This window comes from Papio anubis, chromosome 12, assembly GCF_008728515.1.
Source record: "Papio anubis isolate 15944 chromosome 12, Panubis1.0, whole genome shotgun sequence".
NCBI classification, from domain to species: domain Eukaryota; kingdom Metazoa; phylum Chordata; class Mammalia; order Primates; family Cercopithecidae; genus Papio; species Papio anubis.
Window position 1 is genome coordinate 71,265,055 of NC_044987.1, and position 27,302 is coordinate 71,292,356.

The 27,302-nt window shown below is 36.2% G+C and overlaps 1 protein-coding gene across 4 annotated transcripts in view; it reads left to right on the top strand.

The window, feature by feature from the left end:
* The window catches only part of USP47 (ubiquitin specific peptidase 47), a 116,594-nt gene that overhangs the window by 42,628 nt on the left and 46,664 nt on the right, over positions 1-27,302 (top strand). For all 4 annotated transcript variants that reach the window (XM_009186577.4, XM_009186578.3, XM_003910210.4 and 1 more), the window contains 5 exons: positions 7,396-7,534; positions 12,997-13,093; positions 17,747-17,892; positions 18,305-18,384; positions 20,450-20,599. In XM_009186577.4, the coding sequence (XP_009184841.1) occupies positions 7,396-7,534; positions 12,997-13,093; positions 17,747-17,892; positions 18,305-18,384; positions 20,450-20,599 (612 nt within the window). The remainder of the gene's footprint in view (positions 1-7,395; positions 7,535-12,996; positions 13,094-17,746; positions 17,893-18,304; positions 18,385-20,449; positions 20,600-27,302) is intronic.

A 27,302-nucleotide genomic window follows, 5' to 3' on the forward strand; every position in this document is an offset into this window, starting at 1 on the left:
AGAAAACCCTGTATTTATAATTTTTATGCACTGTCACCTACTACTTGAGGATGCAGTTTCCTGAAGGAAATAAGATGTGTTTTGTAATTTGTGTAATATATTAATATTTTTTAATTTTCTATTGGTTTGTTATAAGTGTGTAGAATAACATAGTTACACTGGACATCCATAGCAACATTATTTGTGTATACAGACTGTATATAGACCGTAGTCTGTTGCCACGTTGGATTTAACATATACTGCTATCTTCAAGATCACTGGCACACCAGGGATGGGGGTGGGTCTAGGATAAGTCAAAGTGCCACAAGGATCTCCTGTGTTTCAGTAGTGACCCTTCCTTTGTTTAAGCATTTGCTTGGTTGCTGTAAATCTTCGGTGGTTTTCGTCTGGTTTTTCAGTATCTATGAGAAGGTCATTTCCATTCTCACTTCCTCCCCTAACCTGCCACCTTTTTTGGAATGATTGGTGTATACATTACATGTTTCATTTCTATTCTTTTAATATTTATCCCAATTCACATTTCAGTAGACTTTCCTGTTCAGCCCAATTGCCTTAGAGATATCTAATGCAGTAACTCCCAATTTGAGGGCTATTCCACCAGAGATTTTTTTTTTTTCTCTCAGTCCATTGTAGAGGACATGAGTTAAAAAAGAGTAAGAGGGAGGGATCGAGATGGCTGATTAGAAACAGCTGCGGTCCACAGCCCTTATGGAGAGGAATGAAAGGGGCGAGTGAATACAGCACATTCAACTGAAATATCCAGGTTCTCGCATTGTAACTGATTAGGCAAACAACTGGACTCAAAGAGAATGAAGAAAAGCAGGGTGGGGCGATGGCCCACCCAGGAGAGGCACAAAGCCAAAGGAATCCCCACTCCCAGCCAAGGGAAGTTGTGAATGATTGTATGACTCTGCCCGGGAAACCACGCTACTTCCATGGATCTTTGCAACCCTGAGATCAAGAGATCCCCTCAGGAGCCCACGCCACCAGGGTCTTGGGTCCTATACACAGAGCTGTGTGGAATCTTGGTAGAGCAGCCACTTGGGCACACATAAAGACCCAAGAGTTTTATACAATCCGACCCCAGGATCCCCAACAAGGTGGGAAGTCCATCCATATATATACCCCTAGGAAGGGGGCTGAATCCAGGGATCCAAGCAGCATTGTTCTGCGGGCCCCACTTCCACAGCACCTCACAAGCTAAGACTCACTGGCTTGGAATTCAACAGCAACAGGCTGGAGTCTGCCCAAGATGGGATGGAGTTCCCGGTGGGAGGGGTGGCCACCATCTCTGTGGTTCCATTGACTCAGTCATTCCAGCTGCTGGCTTTGGAGGATTCAAATGGTCTGGACCAGGAAGGATTCCCCCCAGTGCAGCACAGCTGCTTTGCCAGATCGTGGCCAAACTGCCTCTTTAAGCTGGACCCTGATCCATTCACCCTCACTGGCTAGGAGCTCCTTGCAGGGACTTCAGTCACTCTAGCCAGGGTTATACAGACAGAGCTCTAATCTCTCCCTGGGATGGAGCTCTGGGTAGGGGAGAGGGGAGGCCACTGTCTCTGTGGTTTGGTTGACTCAGCCATCCAGCCTGCCAGCTTTGGAGAGTCCAAACAGTTCAAATGAGGAAGGGTCCCCACACAATGCAGCACACCTTCTCTACCAGAAGGCAGCCAGACTGCTTTAAGCATGTCCCTGATCCTGTTCCTCCTGACTGGGTGAGACCTCCCAACGGGGGTTTCCAGCAACTTCCTACAGGTACATTCAGGCCAGCAACAGGTCAGGACCCCCTGTGACAGAGTTTCCAGAGGAAGGAGTAGATGGCCATCTTTGCTGTTTCACAGCCTTCACTGGTGATACCTCCAGGTATGGGAAAAACTGAGGCAACTACGGCCTGGAGTGTACTCCCAGCAAACTGCAGCAGCCCTGCGGAAGAGTGGCCTGACGGTTAAAAGTAAAACAAACAAGCAGAAAACAATAACAATAATATCAACAGAAAAGACCCCACACAATCCCTATTCAAAGGTCAGCATCCTCAAAGATCAAAGGTGGATAAGCCCACAAAGATGAGAAAGAGTCAACACAAAAATGTCGAAAACTCAAAAAACTGGAATGCCTCTTCTCCACATGACCTCAGTGCCTCTCCAGCAAGGGCACAGAACTGCTGAGGCTGAGATGGCTGAATTGACAGAAGTAGGTTTTAGAAGGTGGGTAATAACGAACTTTGCTGAGCTAAAGAAGCATGTTGTAACCCAATGCAAAGAAGCTAAGAATTGTGATAATACAGGAGCTGACAGCCAGAAGAGCCAGTTTAGAGAGGAATATTACCAACCTGATGAAGCTGAAAAACACACTAGAAGAACTTCACAGTGCAATCACAAGTACCAATAGCAGAATAGACCAAGTAGAGAAAAGAATCTCAGAGCTTGAAGACTGTCTTTCTGAAATAAGACAGGCAGACGAGAATAGAGAAAAAAGAATGAAAAGGAATGGACAAAACCTCCAAGAAATATGGGATTATGTAAAGAGACCAAACGTACAGCTGATTGGAGTACCTGAAGGAGACAGGAAGAATGGAACAAAGTTGGAAAATATACTTCAGGATATCATCCAGGAGAACTTCCCCAATCTAGCAAGACAGGCCAACATTCACATTCAGGAAATGCAGAGAACCCCGTCAGACTCTCCAAGGTCAAAGTGAAATAAAAAATGTTAAGGGTAACCAGAGAGAAAGGCCAGGTCACCTACAAACAGACAAACAGTAGACCTCTCAGTGGAAACCCTACAAGCCCGAAGAGATTAGGGACCAATATTCAGTATTCGTAAAGAAAGGAATTTCCAACCCAGAATTTCATATCTGGCCAAACAAAGCTTCATGAGCAAAGGAGAAATAAGATCCTTTTCAGACAAGCAAGTGCTGAGAGAATTCATCACCATCAGGCCTGCCTTGCAAGAGCTCCTAAAGAAAGCACTAAATATGGGAAGGAAAAACCATTACCAGCCACTACAAAAATGAAGTACACAGACCAGTGACACTATTAAGCAACCACATAAACAAGCTGGGAAAATAACCAGCTAACATCATGATGACAGGATCAAATTTGTACATAACATTACTAACCTTAAATGTAAATGGTCTAAATGCCTGAATTAAAAGGCACAGAATGGCAAGCTGAATAAAGAGTCAAGACTCATCAGTATGCTGTCCTCAAGAGACCTATCTCATGTGCAAAGACACACAGGCTCAAAATAAAGGGATGGAGGAAAATTTACCAAGCGAATGGAAAACAGAAAAAAGCAGGAGTTGCAATCCTAGTTTTTGACAAAACAGGGTTTACACCAACAAAGATCAAAAAAGACGAAGAAGGGCATTACATAATAGTAGAGAGTTCAATCCAACAGGAAGAGCTAACTATACTAAATATGTATGCACCCAATACAGGAGCATCCAGCTTCATAAAGCAAGTTCTTAGAGACCAACAAAGAGACTTAACACTGCCACACAATAACAGTGGGAGACTTTAACACCCCACTGACAGTATTAGACAGATCATTGAAACAGAAAATTAACAAAGATATTCAGTACCTAAACTCAGCTCTGGATCAATAGATATCTACAGAACTCTCCACCCTAAAACAACAGAATATACATTCTTCTCATCACCACACGGCAGTTACTCTGAAACTGGTCACATAATCAGAAGTAAAACACTCCTCAGCAATTGCAAAAGAACTGAAATCACAACAGACTGTCTCTCAGACCACAGCACAATCAAACTAGAACTCAAGATTAAGAAATTCACTCAAAATCACATGACTACAAATTGAACAACCTGCTCCTGAATGACTCTTGAGTAAATAATGACATTAAGGCAGAAATCAAGAAGTTCTTTGAAACTAATGAGAACCAAGAGACAACATACCAGAATTTCTGGGATGCAGCTAAAGCAGGGTTAAGAAAGAAATTTATAGCACTAAACACCCACATCAAAAAGCTAGGAAGATGTCAAGTTAACAACCTAACACTACAACTAAAAGAACTAGAGAACCGAGAGCAAACAAACCCCAAAGCTAGCAGAAGACAAGAAATAACCAAAATCAGCGCAGAAGTGAAGGAGATAGATAGACACAAAAAACCTTTCAAAAATCAACAAATCCAGGAGTTGGTTTTTTGAAAAAATTAACAAAGTAGATAAACTGCTAGCTAGACTAATAAGAAAAGAGAGAATAATCAAATAAACGCAATCAGAAATGATAAGGGGGATATCAACACTGACCCCCACAGAAACACAACCAACCATCAGAGAATACTATAAACATTTCTATGCACATAAAGTAGAAAATATGGATAAATTCCTGGACACATATACCCTCCCAAGACAGAACAAGGAAGAAATTGAGTCTCTAAATAGACCAATTACAAATTCTGAAAATGAGGCAGTAATAAATATGACAGACCCACAGCCAATATAATCCTGAATGGGTAAAAGCTGGAAGCATTCCCCTTGAAAACTGGCACAAGACGAGGATGCCCTCTTTTACTACTCCTATTTAACATAGTATTGGAAGTTCTGACCCAGGCAATCAGGCAAGAAAAGAAATAAAAGATATTCACATAGGAAGAGAAGAAGTCAGATTATTATCTTTGTTTGCAGATGACATGATCCTATATCTAGCAAACCCCATTGTCTTATGATGTATTTTCATAAAATCAGCTTAAGCTGGTAAGCAACTTCAGCAAAGTCTCAGGATACAAATTCAGTGGCAGAAATTGCTAGTGTTCCTGTATACCAACAACAGGCAAGCAGAGAGCCAAATCACTAATGAACTCCCATTCACAATTGCTACAGAAAGAAAATACCTAGGAATACAGCTAACAAGGAAAGTGAAGGACACCTTCAAGGAGAACTATAAACCACTGCTCAAATAAATCAGAGAAGACATAAACAAATGGAAAAACATTCCATGCTTATGGATAAGAAGAATGAATATCTTGTTAATGGCCACACTACGCAAAGTAATTTATAGATTCAGTGCTATTCCCATTAAACTACCATTGACATTCTTCACATAATTAGAAAAATCTATTTTAAGATTCATATGGAACCAAAAAAGAGCCTAAATAGCCAACACAATCCTAAACAAAAAGAACAAAGCTGAAGGCATCATGCTACCCAACTTCAAACTATACTGCAAATCTACCGTAACCAAAACATCATACTGCTGGTAAAAGAACAGACACATAGACCAGTGGAACAGAATAGAGAACTCAGAAATAAGCCCACGCATCTACAACTGTCTGATCTTCAACAAACCAGACAAAAGCAATGAGGAAAGGATTCTCTATTTAATAAATGGTGCTGGAAGAACTGGCTACCATATGCAGAAAATTGAAACTGGACCCCTTCCTTACACCATAAACAAAAATTAAGACAGATTAAAGACTTGAATGTAAAACCCAAAACTATACACAACCCTAGAAGAAAATCTAGGCAATAGTATTTAGGACACAGATATGGGCACATATTTCATGATGAAAACCCCAAAAGCAATTGCACCAAAAGCGAAAATTGACAAATGGATCTAATTAAACAAAAGGGCTTCCACACAGCAAAAGAAACTATCCTCAGAATGACCAGACAGCCTACAGAATGGGAGAAAATTTTTACAATCTATCCATCTGACAAAGGTCTAATATCCAGAATCTACGAGGAGCTTAAATAAATTTACACGAAAAAAACAGACCCATTAAGAAGTAGGCAAAGGGCATGAACAGACATTTCTCAAAAGTAGATACACATGCAGCCAACAAAGATGAAGAAAAGCTTAACATTACTGATCATTAGAGAAATGCAAATCAAAACCACAGTGAGATACCATCCCACACCTTTCAGAATGGCAGTTATTAAAAAGTCAAAAAACAAAAGATGCTGGCAAGGTTGTGGAGAAAAAGGAATGCTTTTAAACTATTGGTGGGAGAGTAAATTAGTTCAATCATTGTGGAAGATAATGTGGTCATTCCTCAAAGACCTAGAGGCAGAAATACCCTTTGACCCTGCAATCCCATTACTGGGTATATAGGCAAAGGAGTAGAAATCATTCTGTTGTAAAGATACATGCACGCATATGTTCACTGCCGCACTATTCACAATAGTAAAGACATGGAATCAACCTAAATGCCCATCAATGATAGACTGGATAAAGAAAATGTGGTACATTTACACCACAGAATACTGTGCAGCCATAACAACTAACGAGATCATGTCCTTTGCAGGTAGATGGATGGAGTTGGAAATCATTATTCTCAGGAAACTAACACAGGAACAGAAAACCACACACTACATGTTCTCACTTGTAAGTGGGAGCTGAATGATGAGAACACATGGACACAGGGAGGGAACAACACACACTGGGGAGGGAGGGAGAGCATCAGGAAGAATAGCTAAGGGATACCGGACTTAATACCTAGGTGATGGCATGATCTGTGCAGCAAACCACCATGGCACACATTACCTGTGTAACAAACCTGCACATCCTGCGCAGGTACACCTGAACTTAAAAGTTGAAAAAAATAAAAATTTAAAAAATTAAAATGCCAAAAAAGATTAAGAAAACCTGGTCTGATTTACCTCACTCTTTTACAGGCTGAGAAATCTAAGGCTTTATGGACTTTTTCAGAATCCTTCTGTTTAATGACACTTTGCTCAGGAAAGATTGTTCTGTTTGATGCTTTTCATTTAGAAGTTTATTGTGAATAACAATGCCTGTCTGGACACCAGACAGTAATTAAACACAGTCCATCTGTACTGAAGGAGTAACAGAACATGCTCTCTGATCTTCATTAATTGCATCATTTATTTTTATGACATCATGAGAAGATTTTGATTAGTCCAAGTGACATTGAAATCTAAAATAACTATTAAATTAGGGAACTCTGGATTCACAATACAGGGATTCATGTTTTTAAATGCATAAAAATTCTTCAATTCTGTCCCAATTGCTTGTGCCGTTTTTATGTCCCTTAATCCTTTTCAGCATCTTCCTTATTAAAATGAAGTTTCTTGTTGGAGACAGTAGGAAGCTATCCATCTCATCCAACAATAATTGTGTGTCCCCTGTGTGCTAGGCCTACCTGGCAAGGATGATATAAAAATGACTGATAGACTGTCATCAGGGAGTACAATGGTACTTTTGACTTATTAGTACCAAAAATCTTCTCTCATGTAAACAGAAAATTTGAAAGAAAATTTAGAAAGTAACACTTTGGAAGGGGACATGAGCAACTTTCCAAAGTGTTTTGTATCAGGCATCATTCAAACCTTCCTACAGGAAATGGTGAGTGCTGTTGTTTCAGCAAGATTTGCTATTTACTAACTATTTGAATATGTTGCATTTTAGGAGGATTCCAGTGCTGGGGAAGACAGTGTTCATGACAGGTTTATAGGTCCGCTTCCAAGAGAAGGTTCTGTGGGTTCTACCAGTGATTATGTCAGCCAAAGCTACTCCTACTCATCTATTTTGAATAAATCAGAAACTGGTAAGATTTGTTGTTGTGTTTTCATAAAATCATAGGGCATTAGCTCCAAAGTAATCTTAGCAATTTCAAGCCTAATCCTCTTACTTTATGGATAAGAAAACTGAGACCAGAGCAGGAGTACTAGCTAGCAGCCACAAAGTTAGGAAAAGTATGTGGTTTACTTTTCCTTCAACCCATTGTTGTTTCTACTATATTACTGCTGCAACTATTTAATAATAACATAAACATTATCGAATATTATGTTTTGAAGGAAGACTTTTCTTTTTTTTTTCTTTTTTCTTTTTTTTTTTTTTTGAGACAGAGTCTTGCTCTGTTGCCCAGCCTGGAGCACAGAAGCATGATAATGGCTCACTGCAGTCTTGAACTCCTGGACTCAATCAATCCTCCCACCTCAGTCCACTAAGTAACTGGGATTATAAGTGTACTGGGCACAGTGGCTCACACTTATAATCCCAGCACTTTGGGAGGCCAAGGCAGGAGGATTGCTTGAGCCCGGGAGTTGGAAACCAGCCTGGGCAACCTAGCCAGACACCATCTGTACAAAAATCAAAATAAAAAAATTAGTGGGGCGTGGTCGCTGTTGCTTGTAGTGCCAGCTCCTCAGGAGGCTTAGGTGGGAGGATTGCTTGAGCCCGGGAGGTCTAGGTTGCAGTGAGCCATGATGATGCCACTGTACTCAACTTGGGTGATTGATTGAGACCCTGTCTCAAAAAAGAAAAAAGAAAAAAAGTTCAAGACTTCTTTTTAATAATTTTCTATTTTGACTATACTCTTAAATTTTTAAAGTAGACTTCCTCCAGAAAGGAAAGTCTGTGTTGTCTACTTTTAACAGTACTTCCATTTTGAAGCACATGGGCCATGCTTATTTTATGGTTCTGTTGTGTTATCTTTTAGTTTAATTGTGCTTGAAATGAATCATATCGTTTTGAAATTTCTGGTTTTTTCTGAATATGATTAAGCCTACATTTTTCAATTTTTTCACTTTATTGAGCAAGTAAAATGGCTTTTTTATGCAAAGGTTTATTTACATATAAGATTGTGTAATCGCTTAATGAATAAATCTTGATAAATTTACATATTATTTCATCTTAAAACAAATCTTTGCAATAGATAGTATGCATAAAATAATAGATAGTATGTTTTATGTTGAAGGAAATGGAAACTGGGGTTCAGAGAAGCCTTTGATTGCGTATCTCATTAATGGTGTTTCATGCTAAGTGTGGCTTCAGAAACTTAACTCTTAGAACTTCAAAACACAGGTGATTTTAAATATTACGTTACAAATATCAGTGTAAAAAGAACACTATAGTGTTACATTGCAGATTTCTTATTTTTAATTTTATTATGTTATAGAGATAGGGTCTTGTTTTGTCACCCAGGCTAGAGTGCAGTGGTAAGATCATAGCTCACTGCAGCCTTGAACTCCTAGGCTCAAATGATCCTCCTACCCCAGCCTCTCAAGTAGCTTAGTACTACAGGTGTGCACCACAATGCCTGTCTTTTAAATTTTTGTAGAGATGAGGTCTCACTGTGTTGCCCAGGCTAGTCTTGAAGTAATCTTTCTGCGTCAGCGTCCCAAAGCTGGGAATGCAGGTGTGCACCACAATGCCTGGCTTTTAAATTTTTGTAGAGACGAGGTCTCACTGTGTTGCCCAGGCTAGTCTCGAAGTGATCTTCCTGCCTCAGCCTCCCAAGTAGCTAGTATTACAGGTAAAAGCCATGGTGCCCAACTCCAGATTTTGTTCTAATGTCATCTGTAATCTTTCATTTACTATATTTTGTAATTAGAATTTAGAATAATTTCCTCATATCTAGTTATTGTGCAGCTTTAATGGTTTATTTGTTCTGGAAATAATAGTAAAACCTGATTATGTTTGGTAGTTAGGATCCTTTCTATCAGTAGAACTTTTTGTAGCAAACAACCGCAATAAAAAAGAATACAAAACTATCTTTGATTTCAGATAATAGGAGATAATAAAACTGTTTCCCATTACACTATGTAGAGTAGTGATTCTCAGATTTTAATTTCTTTAAAAATTAATTTTGGGGATACTTGTTAAAAACACAGATTCCGGCCGGGCGCAGTGGCTCACTGTTGTAATCCCAGCATTTTGGGAGGCCGAGGCGGGCAGATCACCTGAGGTTGGGGTTTGAGACCAGCCTGGCTAACATGGTAAAACCCTATGTCTACTAAAAATACAAAAATTAGCTGGCCATGGTAGCAGGTGCCTGCAATCCCAGCTACTCGGGAGGCTGGGGCAGGAGAATCATTTGAACCCACGAGGTGGTTGCAGTGATCTGAAATTGTGCCACTGCACTCCAGCCTGGGCAACAGAGCAAGACTCCGTCTCAAAAAAATAAAAAAGAAAAAATGTAGGTTCCAAGGCATTACTTCCCAAAATGCTAATACAGCTGCTCTGTAGTAGCCTGGAAGAAATTGCATTTTGTTTTAAATAAGCACCCTAGATTATTCTGAGATAACTGAAACACTGTGAGAAAGTTCCAGATTTAACAAATCAAGATTCTTGCGATATTTGCCTTGTCTTCTGACAATTGATTCAGTCATTTTTGCACCAAGTATTTACAGAACTCCTACTTTGTGCTGTGTACTAACTTCAACTTCCTGTGGCTCTCTGAGGCCTGTGAATTCCTTGAGACTAAGACATGCTTTTTAAAAATGCTCTTTCTTTGATTATACAAATATAATACATGTCATTGTCTTACTATAAAATAAAAAAGTGAAGATAATTTACAGTGTTACTAGCATCACTTCTAGCAATTTTGCATATTTTTATCTTATCTTTCCTCTATATGTGTACTTTTCAGAAAAGGGAGAATCATGAGTAGATTTTTAATCAATGTTTTTCACTTAATACTATATGAGGAGTAATTTTTAATGTTATTAAATAGTATTTTAATATGGGGCTTTAAATGGCTGAAAAATAGTTTCATTGTATAGGTTTAGATATTTAAACTATAGTTATTAATATTACTGATACTATTATGAACATTCTTATACATACATTTTTGTTTTCATCTCTGATTATTTCCTAAAGATAAAAATTCCCAGAAATTATATTAGTAAGTTGAAGTTTACTTTAAAAAATATTTTTAGAAGTCTTTGCTATACATTGCCATGTAATCATAGTCTTTGTTCACATTTGCTATTCCTCACATACCTCTGCTTCACTCCCTTTCCCTACCTGTACATTTTCCTGCAGTGTTCTAGAGGTCCCGCCTTTCTGAGTTACTCTATAAGCTTCCAAAGGGGTTATATTCAGAAATTATTTTATCAGATAAAATTATTTTATCAAAGTACTGAGTTTGCATTTTCCTTAAGAAATTGTTACAAATTTTGGCACCATGTGTGAAATTTTCTTATTAGACAGTGCTCTCATGATTTTAACTTAGGGCTCTAGAAACACATTTTTCAGTAAAGCAATGGGTTTGGGTACTCAACATACTCTTTCCTGTCTCTTTCCTACCACGTCCCACTGGCAGCCACTGTTGATAGGAGATGGTGGGTGGGAGAGAAATAAGGAGTAGATGGAAGGCTAATGTGAACTTACAAGTGATTAGAAACTAAATCCATGATACCTGTCTTTGGCCAGTTTCTTTAACAACCTTTTTATCTACTTCAAGAGTTGGCCTATTTGATTCTACTTCACTGGGCCTGTTTGATTTCTCCTTTCCTAGTGATTGGTTCTGTTTAGGATTTCTTTTTGCATGTGCCCTCTACTGAATGGTATATGTTCTTATATTCTTCTCGCTTACTGACTTATACTAAAAATATTGATTCATAACTATTTCAGATGTAGAATCCACTTGTTAATAGCTGCCATTTGAAGTTTGTTGATTTAGACAATGCCTAATGAGAAAGGTTTCTGTTAATTCATTAGCACTTTTAATAGTGTCGCCAAAATCTTCATACTTTTGGAAAATAGTACATTTATGTGACACAGTGTTCATTCTTTTTAAATATGGTGCCAAATGAAGTACAAAAGATCATAGAGTTATATATGATTTTTATAGCTAGTGGTAAAATAAAGAGCTATGGCAAAAATTAATTGCCATTACTCTCTTCTTCTCTTCTCAAGCCTACCCGCGAAACATTTTTTTAAGCCCAGTAAAGGGAAACAAGGTCACAAACAAGTGATACATGATTGATGTGTATGTAGACAAAGGATGATAATAGTATTCATTTACCTTGTAAGGCTCCAAGTAGATTGGTTCTACCCCAAACTGTTGAGGAATTGGGAGGAGGAGGACGGAGAAGAAGGGAAATCCCAGGGCAGCCTCAGCTCAGAAAAAGATACAGAACAACCTGGTCTCCTGTCCAAAGTGCCGTTGTTTGTGGGAAAGGATCTGTTTGTATGAACTAATGAAATAATGTTTTTTATTATTAATAATCAGGTTAGATACCATACAAACTTGGGTTACTTGTAAGTCATACACATTGCCTCCTCATGTGCATCTGCTACTGTGCTAAGTAATAGGAGAGATAGAAATCAGATTCAACCCCTGCTTTCACAGTCTGATGGGGAAGACATATAAGCAAACAGGTCATTACAAAACAGTGAGATAAAGGCTCTAATACGGATTAAATATAGGATCCTATGAGAACAACTCAAGTGGGGAGTAGTCTGGAATAGAAGCATTTTAAAATAATACAATGATGTAGATTAAGATATAAACCACCCACGCATGCACGGTTCTTAAAATAAAGATGAAAAAAATAAAAGTTTGAACCTTAGTACAAAGTGAAAAGCAGATAGCTACCATACTTGGTCTTTTCTTGGAATCATACAAGTACAGATGGTGTGGGATCCATATTACCCTTTGCACAGCATGCTGATCTATAGAATTTCATTGACAGGCTTGTCGAAACAGACGAAGTCACTCCGCATTACTTAGAGTCTCAGCTTTTGTGAGTTTGCATGTAGTGAATTTATCTTGTATGTTATTCATTCTTACAGAAATTGGTTTATAGGACTTAATGACAGGGATAACTGGTTCTGTGTAGTCTTTCTACATTGGATGTGTGTGATGCTGTTTAAAGTGAATATGTTTATACTTTTCCATTATAATCTAGTTTAATATGTTTAAAAGTTTAATATGCTTAAACTTTTAGATTTGGGGGAAAAAGATTATGTCTATGCCAGTAACACATACTTTACTAAACATATTACCCTTGAAATGTTATTTAATGTCATATAATCTCCATGTGTATCTCTGGACATATCTATAACAAGGTATCCTGACATTTTCTGCAAAACAAAGCCTACTTAGAGCACATATTAGAAAAGGGATCTTTTCTTAGGTGCTATTGAACAAATTGAAATAATTTCCAAATGAATTGTAACTTTAACCTCTAAATCTTTACTATGAATTAAATTCTTACTATTTTTTGTTATTTTTAATGTAAATGCTGATTAATGTATATTTGTATTTTCTCTTTAAAGGATATGTGGGACTAGTAAACCAAGCAATGACTTGCTATTTGAATAGCCTTTTGCAGACACTTTTTATGACTCCTGAATTTAGGAATGCATTATATAAGTGAGTATTCCAAAAAATTTTATAAATAAAATTGATTTAAGAATGAAAATATTGCCTTTAACAAAATTTATCTTCTTGCACTTATTTTAAAATTTGGGGCATTTCTCACACCATAAGATATAACTTCTTTCCTTACATAATAACAAAGATCTTGTGAAAAACAGGTATATGGAAAATGTGTGCAAAGAGAGAATCAGAAGTATATAGAGAGCAAAAGGATAAAATTGATAAGATTTACATATAGGGTAAAAATCTTCCCTCTCTCGTAGCCTTAACACCCTTTATGAAGAAATAAATGACTGCTTTTGAGATAATTTGAATATATAAATCCATACTCTCCTTCCACCTATCAATTTAAGAATGCAGAGGTTTTTTTTTTTTTTTTTAACTTGCAAGTTTTGTTTCTAATTAAAATATAATATTTACAGCTTGTTTCATGTACCTGTGTGTGCGTGTGCATGTGTGTGTGTGTTTCTAAAATATACATCAGATGGTTTAAAATGCTCTATGGAGGAAGTCTATGTTTAAGTAAACCCTGAAGTCAGACATTTATTTTTATGAATATCCTATTATGACACATTTAACACACCTTTGCTTTGTATATTTTTTTTAAGATAAACACATAATTTTTTAGTTTTTAAGGATACTTTTAAGTATGAGTAAACTGATTTTTTTTTTCCTTTTTTTGTGTTACTTTCCAGTCACATCTTTAAATTACTGTCAATATGTATATAGGTTATTTTTGGAACTTTTAATATTGCTGATTGTATTACTCAGACAACATTATATCACCATTAGATTCATCTATCAGCTTGTCATCTGAACTTAACTTGTAAAAGTTGATGTATTTGTCATTCCGTATGCATGTATCGCCCTGTAGTGTTTAAATGCTAGGCACTTGGTGGATAGAGAGGGAATTAGATATAAGATCTTTGTTCTTGAGTAATTTATACATCTTTCTACAATAGCAATATGTGTATGTTTGAAATAGTTTAAATAACATTTAAAGACAGCCAAATACCATTAGAGCTTAAAGAGAAGAAAGGTTGGTGAAACTTGGAGAAGAAAGTAAGCTTCAGGTAGGTCATGAAGCTAGGTATGGTTTGGCCAGGTTGAGAAGAAAGAGAATACACTGTGCAGATAGGAGGCTTGTCAAAAGTGAAAGTAAGTAATAGTAAGAGCTACCTGAGTGTTAGTTATTGTTTGTATCTGGTAGTGTTCTGAGCACTTTATATATAGACTCACTTAATTCTCATAGTAACTGTATGAATTTTATGCTATTACTGTCAGCATTTTATAAAGAAGGTAACTGAAGGCACAGAGAAATAGCTTTGCCTGAAAGCACACTGCTAGAAGTTGCACCTAGTAGATGCCAGGGTTCACTACCCTATTCTGCCTGTACACTAGCTGATGCCAACAAGCACAGTGTGTTGCAGGGGGGTCCAGGAGATCATCACCAGAGTTTTGTCAGAGTACTGGAGGATGAGGTTAATAGATAGAGTTCAGAGCCTGCTCTCAAAACTAGCACAGACCAGATAGTTGGATGATATGCCTGTTTTGGAGAGTATGCATAGGAACGGGGATCATGGGCACTTGTTTAACCATCTGTTTTAATACTTGAAAAGTAGACTGTAAATTTACAGCACTGTAGGGGAAATTAAGAGCATAGCCAGGGTTATTCATCATCTAACATGTATTGGACACTTAGTGTGTGCCAGGCATTCTTTTTAGGTATAAGGATTAGAGTGATGAGTAAGACAAAGTACCTCATTTAGAGCTTATATAAAACTATATATAAGCTCATTTCACAGAATCATATATGGTAGGTAGAAAATAAAGCAGAATAATGTGGAAGGAGTAATTGTCAGGAGAAGAGGCGGGGAGGGTCACAGCTTCAGGTAGTAGACAGTAAGGGCCTCCCTGAGGACATTCCAGGAACTTCACAGGAACAAGCCCTCTAAAGGTTTATGGTAAGAGCATACAAGGCATAAGAAGCCAGAAGTGTGAAGGTCTTTGAAGAACAAAAGAAACTAGAAATCCATTGTGACAATCCCAGTGAGTAAGGAAGTGGGAGCTAGACATGAGGTCAAACAAAAAGGAAGGCCTTGAGATTGTGAGAATAGAATGAAGTTTATAGCAGGTAGGGAAACAAAGCCTGAGAGCACTCATGATGTTTCTTAATGTAGAACTAAGAACCTCATTGAACTATCCACAGAGTAGTGCTAGTGTAAAAGGATAAACTATCCACAGAGTAGTGCTACTGTAAAAGAATAGACTAGCCACAGAGTAGCACTAGCATAAAAGGATAGACTAGAGAGTAGTGCTAGTGTAAAAGGATAGACTAGAGAGTAGCGCTAGTGTAAAAGAATTGACTATCCAGAGAGTAGCGCTAGCATAAAAGGATAGGGTTTTATTTTCTTTACTTTTTGTGAAGAAGGCCAATAGATAACCTGCCACTTGATTTGGAGTCATGTATGTGATGTGTTAAATACATTGTTTTAGGGAAATTTATATAGTGCAGTGTGCAGGATTGATTTGAAAGACAGAGAACCCTGGAGGAATCTGTTATTAAACCAGGCATGGATATATTAGAGTCAGAATGATGATGGTGGCAGTGGTTATATTTGAGATTGAAAACTAACATGGCTTAGTAACAAATTATACTTAGGAGTAGAGGAAAGGAAAGAATCACATATGCATCAAAGTTTCCAACTTAGGTGACTAAAGTAATGGCAAGTACCAGCAAGATTTAAAACCTTTTTAGGTATTTGTACCAGGACTAAAGGACAGGTGAGAATTCAGTCTTATTACAGTAATTCCTCCCTATTAGTGAATTTCCCACACAAGAAATTTGAGCATTTTCTGTTTTAACTAATGTTTTCTCACAGTTACCAAGACAATTTTTGATCTCATAATGCCAGTTATAAGTAACCGCTATTGAAGATAACCAGAAAAAAGGGAGCTGGGGATTGAGAATAGAAGAGTGGAGGATTAAAGCAGACGTCAGGTATTGAATAGAGGTGTTTGCAGGGAAGCCTTAAGAAGAAAAAGGTGAAATGTACTTCATTCACTTCTGTGAGGCAGAAGGGAATGCCAGTGTGTGAAAAATGGAAGATGAGAACAGAGCTGTGACTTCTCAGTCCTAAAGTAAGAAAAATATTGAACACTCTAATAGAAAGCCATACCCAAAAGAAAAAAAAAAAAAGCCTTTTAGTATGTCTGTAAAGTGTGACAGAGAAAAATTAAAGCTCAAACCTCCTTTTGAAACTAAAAAGTGGGGAAACAGCAATCTTAATGCTAACTTAAGATATAAAATAACTTTAATATTGTTGTCACTTAATATTTTGTCTTAGATGTATATTATGAATATAGAATTATTTTAAAGACTTTTGTGGGTACATTACTAACTTTAGTACCTCAATCTTATTTCTTTCCATGAGATCTTAAGTTCTTCAGTTGGGAATTCACTTGTTATTGAGACAGTAGCTGTAGCTAGGGCTAGACTGCTGTTTATCGTAAGTTTGTGAGGGTGAAAATCTTACCTGAATTATTATTTTGTTTACTTTCTTGTATTCCCTTTTAAAATCTTTTTATTACAGAAAATTTTAAACATGCAAAAAAAGGGAAGTAGGCTGAGTGCGGTGGTTCACACTTGTAATCCTAGCAGTTTGAGAGGCAGAGGTGGGTGGATCTCTTGAGGTCAGGAATTTGAGACTAGCCTGGCCAACATGGTGAAACCCAGTCTCTACTAAAAATACAAAAATTAGCCAGGCTTCATGGTGCATGTGTATAATCCCAGCTACTCGGGAGACTGAGACAGAAGAATCGCTTAAACCCAGGAGGCAGAGATTGCAGTGAGCCAAGATTGTCCCACTGCACTCCAGCCTGGGCGACAGAACGAGACTCCTTCTCAAAAAAAAAAAAAAAAAAAAATAGTGTAATGAATCCCTCTTCACCAATCATTCAGCTTTGAATGTTATTAATATCAACTCATAATCAATCTTTTTTGTCTATATTCTCCAACTTGATTATTTGGAAGCACACCTCCATCATATCATCTGTAAATTATATCTCAGGTCAGGGCTATGATTTCCCTGATTGCCTTGTTTAACAGTTTGTTTAAATCAGGATCCATATGAGCTGTATGTTGCAATTGATTAATAAAATTCTTAATCTGTTTAATTTGTTTATAATCCTCTTTTATCTTTTTTCATCCTTGCAATTTATTCCCTACAAAAAATAGAAAGAAAACTGATGTCATCTATCCTGTAGTTTTCCACAGTTTGGGTTTTGGTGGTTGTATGCTGTAGTATCTCATGTAATAGTATTCTTCTGTTTCCTGTATTTTTGTGAATTAATAATTAGGACAGAGGTTATGGTCAGATTCAGGTGCCACAGTTAAATGAGCTTTGCCTTTTTTTCTTGAGAACTTTTGCCTTGTTACGCCTTTTCTTATTAAAATCAAAAGTTCTTCTGAATTTATGAATTAGAGAAACACTAATGTTTCATTAGATATTATTCATTTCAATTAGCATTCAAACTCTGTATAGCTTCCAGGATTAAAATCTTAAATTATTATGATTTTGATATTAATTATGCTTTTAAATAATAAAATTATTTTATAAATAATTTATTAACATTTTGTTTTAATAGGTGGGAATTTGAAGAATCTGAAGAAGATCCAGTGACAAGTATTCCATACCAACTTCAAAGGCTTTTTGTTTTGTTACAAACCAGCAAAAAGAGAGCAATTGAAACCACAGATGTTACAAGGAGCTTTGGATGGGATAGTAGTGAGGGTACTAAATCTCTTGTAATGATAAGTGTTCTAATATTCAGACAATTCTAGGAGACAATAATATTACAAACACATTACACATAACTTAATTACCTTTATCTTAAACCTTTCATTGCAAGTTTGTTGTCCTAGATTTTCTAACACATTTCATAACTCTACAATGAAAAATAACAAACATGACAAATATTGTAGCACCATAAAGTATATACTATTTGTAGAATGCTGCAATCTCTTTATTTTCTGGTGTATGAATGCCTTTTCGTGACTGTCATATGTGTTTTTGTGTTCTTTTTTAAATTTGGCATTATTTAAAGTAGACTTTTCAATATTTCTGCCTATTTGCTTTTAAACAACAGATTGTTTCATTACATTAAGTTTATTGCTATTTCTAATTGAATTTTATCTTAAAATAGCTTGGCAGCAGCATGATGTACAAGAACTATGCAGAGTCATGTTTGATGCTTTGGAACAGAAATGGAAGCAAACAGAACAGGTAATTTACATCTCTCAAATCCGGGGGACTGTTTCCTAATAACTCACTCATTACCTTAAATGACTTTTATTCCATTGGAATGTTTTGGAACTTGGGGATTAGTCTCCTGGTTAAAGTACCCAATGGGGAATTGAAAGTACTGAGCTCTCATTTAGCCATTAACTGAATTATAAATACCATCATTAAACCACCCTAGACTTCAGTTTTTTCATCTTTAAGGAAATTGGGCTGTATAACCTGGGAGCTGTCTTTTAGCTCTGAAAATTATACATTTAAAAGCTGTATATATGTGTTTTGGGGATGATTTTTGAACAGCATTTTCAGATAATTAGGTAAATTATATGTCCTGTAATCTGTAACACTAGTCATGAAGCATTACTTTTATTTTGACCAATGGAAGTATAGTCTTATGTATTTGACATTTAGGATCCTCATTAATCTGACCCTATTCTTATGTAATGGAAAGAGGAGCAGGTTAGGAGTGGAAAGAACATTAGATATTAGGATGAGGAGTAAGGCTGAATGGGATGGGGCTCAGTACATGGGAGGATTTATACTGGGTATACTAAAAGAAGGTCACAGGGATAAAAGGGGAAGAGTATATAAGGTAGCTAGAAGGGTCTGATATCTGATTGGAACTACTGTGATGGCTTGTACCAGAGTTTTTCAAAATGTGGATTACAATCTATTCACGGCTTATAAAATCAGTTTATTAGACCTACAACAGCATTTTCAAAAAATGGAATAGAATAGAGCACAAGGGAACATCACATTAGAGTAAGTATTATTTTATGAAGCTTTTGTTGAAGTTGCGTGCACTGGGTTGCAGTGTAAATTACTTTCTTATGGTGATTTGCTATTCAGTATTTGAAAAACACTGGTTTGAACCACTTCAAAAGGCTGGCCTAGGTGAAGAAGACCGTCACATATGACTGATGCTGATGGATGAAGAAGGCTTCATTAAATAAGTGGTATTAGTGTAGACAGTGATGGTCAATCCAGTTTAAAGGCTTATAAATCCTATTTGTTTGAAGAAATGTAAATTTATGAAAGAGGCAAAATGTAGTACACTTATCCTCATGCCTATTCTTACTTAGGAGATAACGAAAAAAATTTAAGTTCATTTAATGATCTAGTTTCTCTCCATAGTCTTATGGGGCTGTGTTTTAGTAACTGTGTAGATGGTATTGGGGGCTGTTTCTTTTTTATAGGTCTGAAGTTACCCTTCTTCCTTGTTACATCCCTTTCTGTGGGTCAACACTTCCATTAAGATCAGTTGGGGCATTCCTACTGAGTTCCTAAGTTTTGGAACAAGACTCTTTGGTTCTTACTTAGGGAGTTACCTGCTGCCTTTGAGTCAGAAAAGCCCTAGTTAACTAAGTTTGGGGACTAGGTGAGAGATCCATTCTTTTAGGTGAGGATATTTTGAGAGAAGTGGATTTTAAGATTTTTTTTGAATTTCCATACATTTTTAAAAGATTGTTGTGTAGTATTTCTCCATAAAACTGTTCTATGTATATTACTGAAAGCTAAAAGGTTTGATTTGCATCTTGAGCTAGAGGATATGATTTATACATCAGAATATATTATTGTGAGAAGTGGTGATAGACATATGTAAGTTATAAAAACTCAACCAATTGTTTAGCTGTATAATTATTAACATGCCTAAAGTGATAGGTTAGGATTTACTCTCATCTTAATGTAAAGATAATTTGAGGCTTAATGGTATAATAAATTGGTAACTAATTTCATCAAAACTTACATTAATAGGTTTTCTCATGATGAGTATTGAAATCGTTAATTTTTGCACACTGACTCAAGTTAGTGTTAATCTAATTTTATTGATATTTTTAGGTGATTTGTGTTTTTTTAATTTTTTCTATAAAATTTTAGATAAATTTAAATATTAAATATATAATAATTATAGATAAATATTAATGTTTTCTAAGATTTTAGCTGTAAATATCAATATCCTTTGGTAAACCATTCTAAAAAGTGTAGATTGTTACATATTTTAAAGATTATTTTTAAGGAACACTTAAAAATGTAAATATTTTATTTTTAGGCTGATCTTATAAATGAACTATATCAAGGCAAGCTGAAGGACTACGTGAGATGTCTGGAATGTGGTTATGAGGGTTGGCGAATCGACACATATCTTGATATTCCGTTGGTCATCCGACCTTATGGGTCCAGCCAAGCATTTGCTAGTGTGGTGTGTACCTTTCACCTGACTGCTTGTGTATCCTTACACAGAATACATAATAGCACAGTGGTATAATCTCTTGTAAGGTAAGTATCATCCTAGATACACCTTCTTGGGTTGTTAGTCATTCCTGCATTTAAATTAGCAAGATCTAGAAGATTTTTGACCCTTCAGTGAGTCCTAATAGTGCATGTATTATAAGAGAAAAAGTGAATGCAAATGTACTGCCTCATGGTTCAGTGTTTCATTCTTTTGGAGAGGTGATTAGATGATTTCACTTTTATCTTTTTTTTCACCTCTAAACAGTCAATGTTATAAATGCTGTTATTATGACCACCTTTTGCATTGGAAAGTACTTTTTTGTTTTGGGGGGATTGTTTTGGTCCACACACTTTTAAAATTAGAAAAAGCACCTCTGGTTTTTATGACAAACAGTCCGTATTTTTAAAAGAAGCATCCCTACTCTAAATATTTAGTTTAAAAAACATACACTGTAGTAGCACAGATAATTTGAAGAATCAAAACTGTAATCACCTTAATTATTCACATACTGAGTATCTAATTGGGGGATTAGCTGAGATTTCCTCATTCTGCTTGTCATCCATTTCTTAATTGCTTTTTAATAATTTTTTAATTGTATTTTATCTGTACGTATGTGTATTTACTTATACGACAGGAAAATCATGGAAAGACTTAAGTTGATATTTAAAAGTAAAGTGCTCAAAAACATTTATTTGAATCTACCATGTGCCAGGGGAAGCTTTCAAAGCTGAACAAGATATCTTTAAGAAGTAGAATTTCATTATGTTTTATGTTTTGGTCTTATTTGTGTTGTTATTAAACTGATGGTGGCTTGTAGCTAAAAATCAGTTTTTTAAAAGCTTTTCTATACTTCTAAGATAGTGCTACAAATATGGTTTAGTCCTCTGGCCTCTAGGACGATTGATTCCTTTTGATTTTTTTCTCCTACCTTTATGTGGCTATTAGGAAATAACCAGCAATAAATTATGGAATCAGTCAATGGGGATCCAAAGCAAACATCTAAGTAAAAGACCTTTTCTGGGTAGTGTAAGATCAAGTCTCCTTTCCGCTACTGTTTTTCATAGTCAGCTTCCTGAGTATATTTGAAACATTTTTTAGATGTTTAGTACTACCTTTTTAAATGGCCATCTAGGTGTGTTAAATGAGCTTTGGTTTGGGTGGCTAGTTTTGGTTTTTATTTTTTAAACCTTATTTTACTTTAATTTGGCAGTTCAAAGTAGAAATGATATACTGGAAAAATCATTGAAAAATAAACATTTGTCTTTCAATGACTGATTTCCACTAATTTTTAAATACTCGCATTTTTCTGACATATATACTAGGGAAATATTCGGTAGTCCCAAGTGATATGGACTATTTTTTCTACCTTATTTATTAAAGTATTTTTATGAAAAATTTTCCATATATACATTTAGGTTAGTTTTTAACATATTAATTTGAGTATTCAGCGAATATAATTGCTTAGCTAAATCTTTATGTCATTATGTATTCACCTGCTGATTTGCCACCACTCTCTTAAGTACATTAATAGACAAAGTAATGGAGTGATTTGGAGGATACTTCTGGGGATGTGAACAATATCACATTTCTAAATGGAATTCTCCAAAGGTAGTATCCTCCACTGATGATACATAGGTGGTAGTAGTGGTGGTGGTTCAGTGGGAATTGGAAGTTGCAGCTATGAAGCAGTATGTGAGCAGGTTTATAACACACATGCGCTAATAGGGCTTGCAGAAGAGAACTTAAAACTTTCTAGACTTTGCTGGAATCTCTTGAGGGAAATTACAGCAGGTGAAACTACCCAAGATAGGGGTTCTAAGGAGGATACTACCTTCGGAGAACTTTAGTTAGAGGTAAGTGATTTCTCATTATTTTCTGAATTCAAATCTATAGCCTAACTCTTCTTAGTCCACAAATATCATCATACAGCATCTAAAATTGGTTATATGTGACTGCTTGCCATTTTGTGTTTTGTGAACTGTATATGTTTTAAAAAGAATTGGAATTATGGAATGCAAAAATCTAGTTAAAAGAGGTATCATAAAAATCACTCATTCAGATTATATAAAATTGGCCTGAATTTTAACTGGACTCTTAAAATTATTATTCTACCTTTTTTAGTGGACTGGTATTTTTGTCTTATTTAATATATTAGATATAGATGTAGGCTGGGCACAGTGGCTCACACCTGTAATCCCAGCACTTTAGATAGCCGAGGCGGGCAGATCACTTGAGGATGGGAGTTCGAGACAAGCCTGACAAACATGGTGAAACCTCATCTCTACTAAAAATTAGCCGGGCATGTTGGTGCATGCCTGTATTCCCAGCTACTCAGGAGGCTGAGGCAGGAGAATTGCTTGAACCCAGGAGGCAGACGCTGCAGGGAGCCAAGATTGCACCACTGCACTCCAGCCTGGGTGACTGAGCAAGACTCCGTCTCAAAAAAAAAAAAAATAGATATAGACATAATACACTAGCACGTGCATGTGCACACACACATACACATTGATGGTTATATATTCTGTTTATTGTATGTTTCATTTAGTGTGCCACAATATTATGGGTTTAATTTCAGATAATTGAGAGTGAGGTCTTTTAAAAATTGAAGGGGTTTTCTTTTTTTTTTCTCTCTCTCTCTTTAAAAATTGATTAAATATTTGTTTTATTTTTTAGAGATGGGGTCTTGCTGTGTTGACCAGGCTGGTCTCAAACTCCTGGTCTCTAGCAATCCTCCCATCTTGGCCTCTCAAAGTGCTGGGATTTCAGGCGTGAGCTACCACACCCAGCCAGGGATTTTCTTTTTTAAACCTTCATCTAAAATGTCCAATTTCTGGAGTTGTTTTATCTTTATGGTCAAATAAATTAACTTGCAAATAACAGGGAGGATTAAAATAGGACTGAAATTAGCACTCATCTAATTTATTATAATATCCACAATCAATTTTCATGGGACTTTTTTAGTATGATAATAGATTATTTTTATAATGAGTGCTGGGAGACTTCTGCAGTTTTAAAAATAAGCTCTGGTAAAGTAGGGAGGCCAAAAAAAAGCCTTTTTTAAACAATATTTTCTTTATTCAATAGATTTTTAGTTATTATAACTGATATTTGTTAAATTTCGGATCTTCATTTTACTCACCCAAGTAGGGAATCAATATCGAAAGGCTATTCTGCCATTCTGTATATCTCAGATTGAGTTCTGTTGAATACTAGTCTGTAAAAGGATTTAGTAAATATTTTGGGGAAGGTGTCCTTGATTAAATAGATTTGGGAAACTATAACAATAATCCTCTTTGGAAATACCACAGTGCATATTATATTGTAAATGCCCCAGTGATTCCTGTAGTTGAGAAGTTTGTTTAAATGTGTTTAACCTAGCATTTTCTTTCTCTGTGGGATATCTGTTAATATTTCAAGAGACATTAGGATTCTGAGGAACATAATATGGGAAGCTCTACATTCTACATTAGAATTAAGGTGATTTAAGAATATCACTACTTTGTTTATATTTGTGTCCTTGGGATGTTGAGAGGGAGTGAGAATACTAAAATATGTGTTAAAATTTTCTGTGGTTTTACATATTTTTTATTAATCCTGAAAATATCAGCTGAAGAATTACTTGTAGTAATCCTTAAATAATTTTGTTCTTAATGACTTCTTAGACAGAACCATCTGTGTTCACTGACTAGATCAAAGTAACTTTGTGCTTATTGCCAACCCCATGTGAGAATGTATTAAATAAGGAGATAGTTCTAAGTACATTCTAGTAATACATAGAAATTAGATATATTAACTTTTTGTTTGTTAATTATGAAAGCATAATTTATAAATTAAAGAAAAACGATGTAGCCTCATGTTTGACATTATCTAGGGAAGTGCTTTTTTATTTAACAGTAAAATTTTAGACACTGTCTTTTTATTGGTATATTTTGTCATACAACATTTATTTAGTACCTACTCTATGGCAGACAGTGTTCTAGGATGTTTTCTTTTAGGATACTTTTATTCTGTTATTCATTATGTACATTTAAATACCTGTTTATTATGACAAAAAATATGTTCAAAAGTTTGATCAGGGTTTAGCTGCTTAATTTCATATAGTGCCTTTGGAGAAATAAGATTATATAAAAGACTTGTTCCCTAAGTAAACATAGTTTAATGATTGTTTTAAAGTTTTGAATGGAAAATTGTTAAATTACTAAGTATTTGTGAAATCAAAAGCATTTCAACTGTTTACACAAGTTTATATTATAAGTCCTACCCTGACATAACAGGTGGTTTGGACATTCTTATATGGCTGACTCAGCCACAGAACTCATTTGGGTGAAGGAGTGGTCCAGATTTGTCCAAATATGTAAGCATCAGATAAAGAAAAATCTCTTCCACAGACTGTACCCTCATTTTTCCAGGAATGTGTATGGTTGGACATAGTGGGAACAAGTTTAAACAGTGGGGACTTCTGCTTTCAGGAAGATGAGGCAATCCCTATTCCTCCCACTAAAACAGCTGAAAACCTTGAGCATTATATATAAAAAAAAACTTAAGAAGACTGAAAGGTGGAGAGAAGGCATACACACTAGGGACCTCAGCACCCAAGGAATAGCACGGTGGTGAGTTCCGTGGGTTTTCTTTTTGCCTAATATATCCCAGACTTGGAACTGAAGAAACTGGCAGCCTGGAAACAACAATGGGCACAGACTGAAAAACCCTGTTCTTTTTAACTGAAGGACCAGGAGGAAAAAGCCTAGCAAGCCAGAAAACTTTTAGACCATAACTGCTGTGCTCTAACCAAACACCACAGAAAAAAATGGCCTTACATCAACTTGTGCCTGCCAGTGCTGAGTGGGGAGCCTAGATTCTCTGTTCCTTCACCACCTCCCAGGGGTAAGGAGGTGAGCCCCTCCTGCTTGTGTCAGTGTTGGGGTGTAGTACTGAGATACTCCTGCCCCTTACAGCCAAGGTTATATCAGCAGAGGCCTACTGAACAGCCAGAATTCCTTTCCCTACCCAGCACTAACAAGGAGCTTCCTCCATTCAGATGTCCACATACGCCAAGTGGGAAACGTGGACTTCTAATGCCATCTAGCACTAATATGGCAGAGCCCTTTCCCCAGATGGTACAGTGTCAAAGGAAGCATTTAAACTAGAAGGTTTAAATATGGTCCAGAATCTCATAACACCCCAAATATCCAGGTTTCAATTAAAAAATCACAAATCTCAGTTTGAGTTAAAAAAGAAAACCAGTAGGCATAAACACTGAAGTGACAAAGATGTTAGGATTATTTGATAAATATTTTAAAGCAGCTATCATAGAAACACTTCAGTGAGCAATCCTAAGCACACTGAAAACAATGGGAATGTAGAACATTTTAGGGAATCAGTTAGAGATATAAAGAAATGAAATTTTGAGACTGAAAACTGCAATAGGCAAAATTGAAAACCCAGTGAATAGGCTGAACAGCTGAATGAAAGAGACAGTAGATCAAATCTGTGAACTTGAAGATAGAATGATAGATATTACCCAATCTAAACAGCAGAGAGAGGATAGACTGAAAAAAATATATACCCTCAAGGACTTATGGGACTATAACAAAAGGTTTGACACTGTGTCATGGAATACTGGAAGGAGAGCAAAAGGTATAACACTTGTGTCATTAAAGTCCTGGAAGGAGATTAAAAAGGAAAAAGAAGACAGGTACAAAGAAATAATGGATGAACATGTTACAAATGTAGCAAAAGGCATAAACCTACAGATCTGAGAAGCTGAGCAAACCCCAAACAAAGTAAGCCAGAAGAAATCAGGAATGGCCATGTTAGTGTCAGATAAAGAAGACTTTAGAGCAAAGAAAATTACCAGAGACAGAGAGGGGTATTATATTGTAATAAAAGTGTCAAACAACCAAGAAGACAACAATCCTAAATGTGTATGCAGAAAATAACACAGCTGCCAAAATACATGAAGGAAAAACTGTCAGAACTAAAAGGAAAAAGACAAATCTACAATTACAGTTGCAGACTTCAGTATGCCTCCCTGTCTTACTAACTGATAGGTAGAACAACTAGACAGAAATAGCAAAGATGTAGAACTCAGCATCACCATCAACCAACAGATCTAATGAACATTGCTAAAGTGCTTCACCCAACAGCAGCAGAATACATGTCCTTTTCAAGTGTCCATTAAATATATACAAGGATAGACCATATACTCTGGACTATAAGACCTCAAAAAATTTAAAATCATGGAATGTGCGATTTTTTTCAACAACAGTGGAATCAGATTAGCGGACAGGAAAATCACGAAACACTTGGAAAATAACGCTTCTAAATGATCCATGGGCCAAAGAGGAAGTCTCAAGGGAAATTTTAAAAATATTTTGAACTTAATGAAAATTAAAACATAACCAAATTTTTTTGAGGCACAACTAAAGCAATACCGAGAGGGAAACTTACAGTATTAAATGCTTATACTAAAAGACAGGAAAAGGGCCAAATCAGTAATCTAAGCTTCCACCTAACCTGAAAAAAGAAGAGCAAAAGAAACCCAAAGCAAGCAGAAGGAAGGACATAATGAAGAAAAGCAGAGAAATCAGGTAACATTGAAAATGGGAAAACAGTAGAGGAAGTCAACAAAACAAAGGTCTGGCTCCTTGAAAAGACAATAAAATTGACA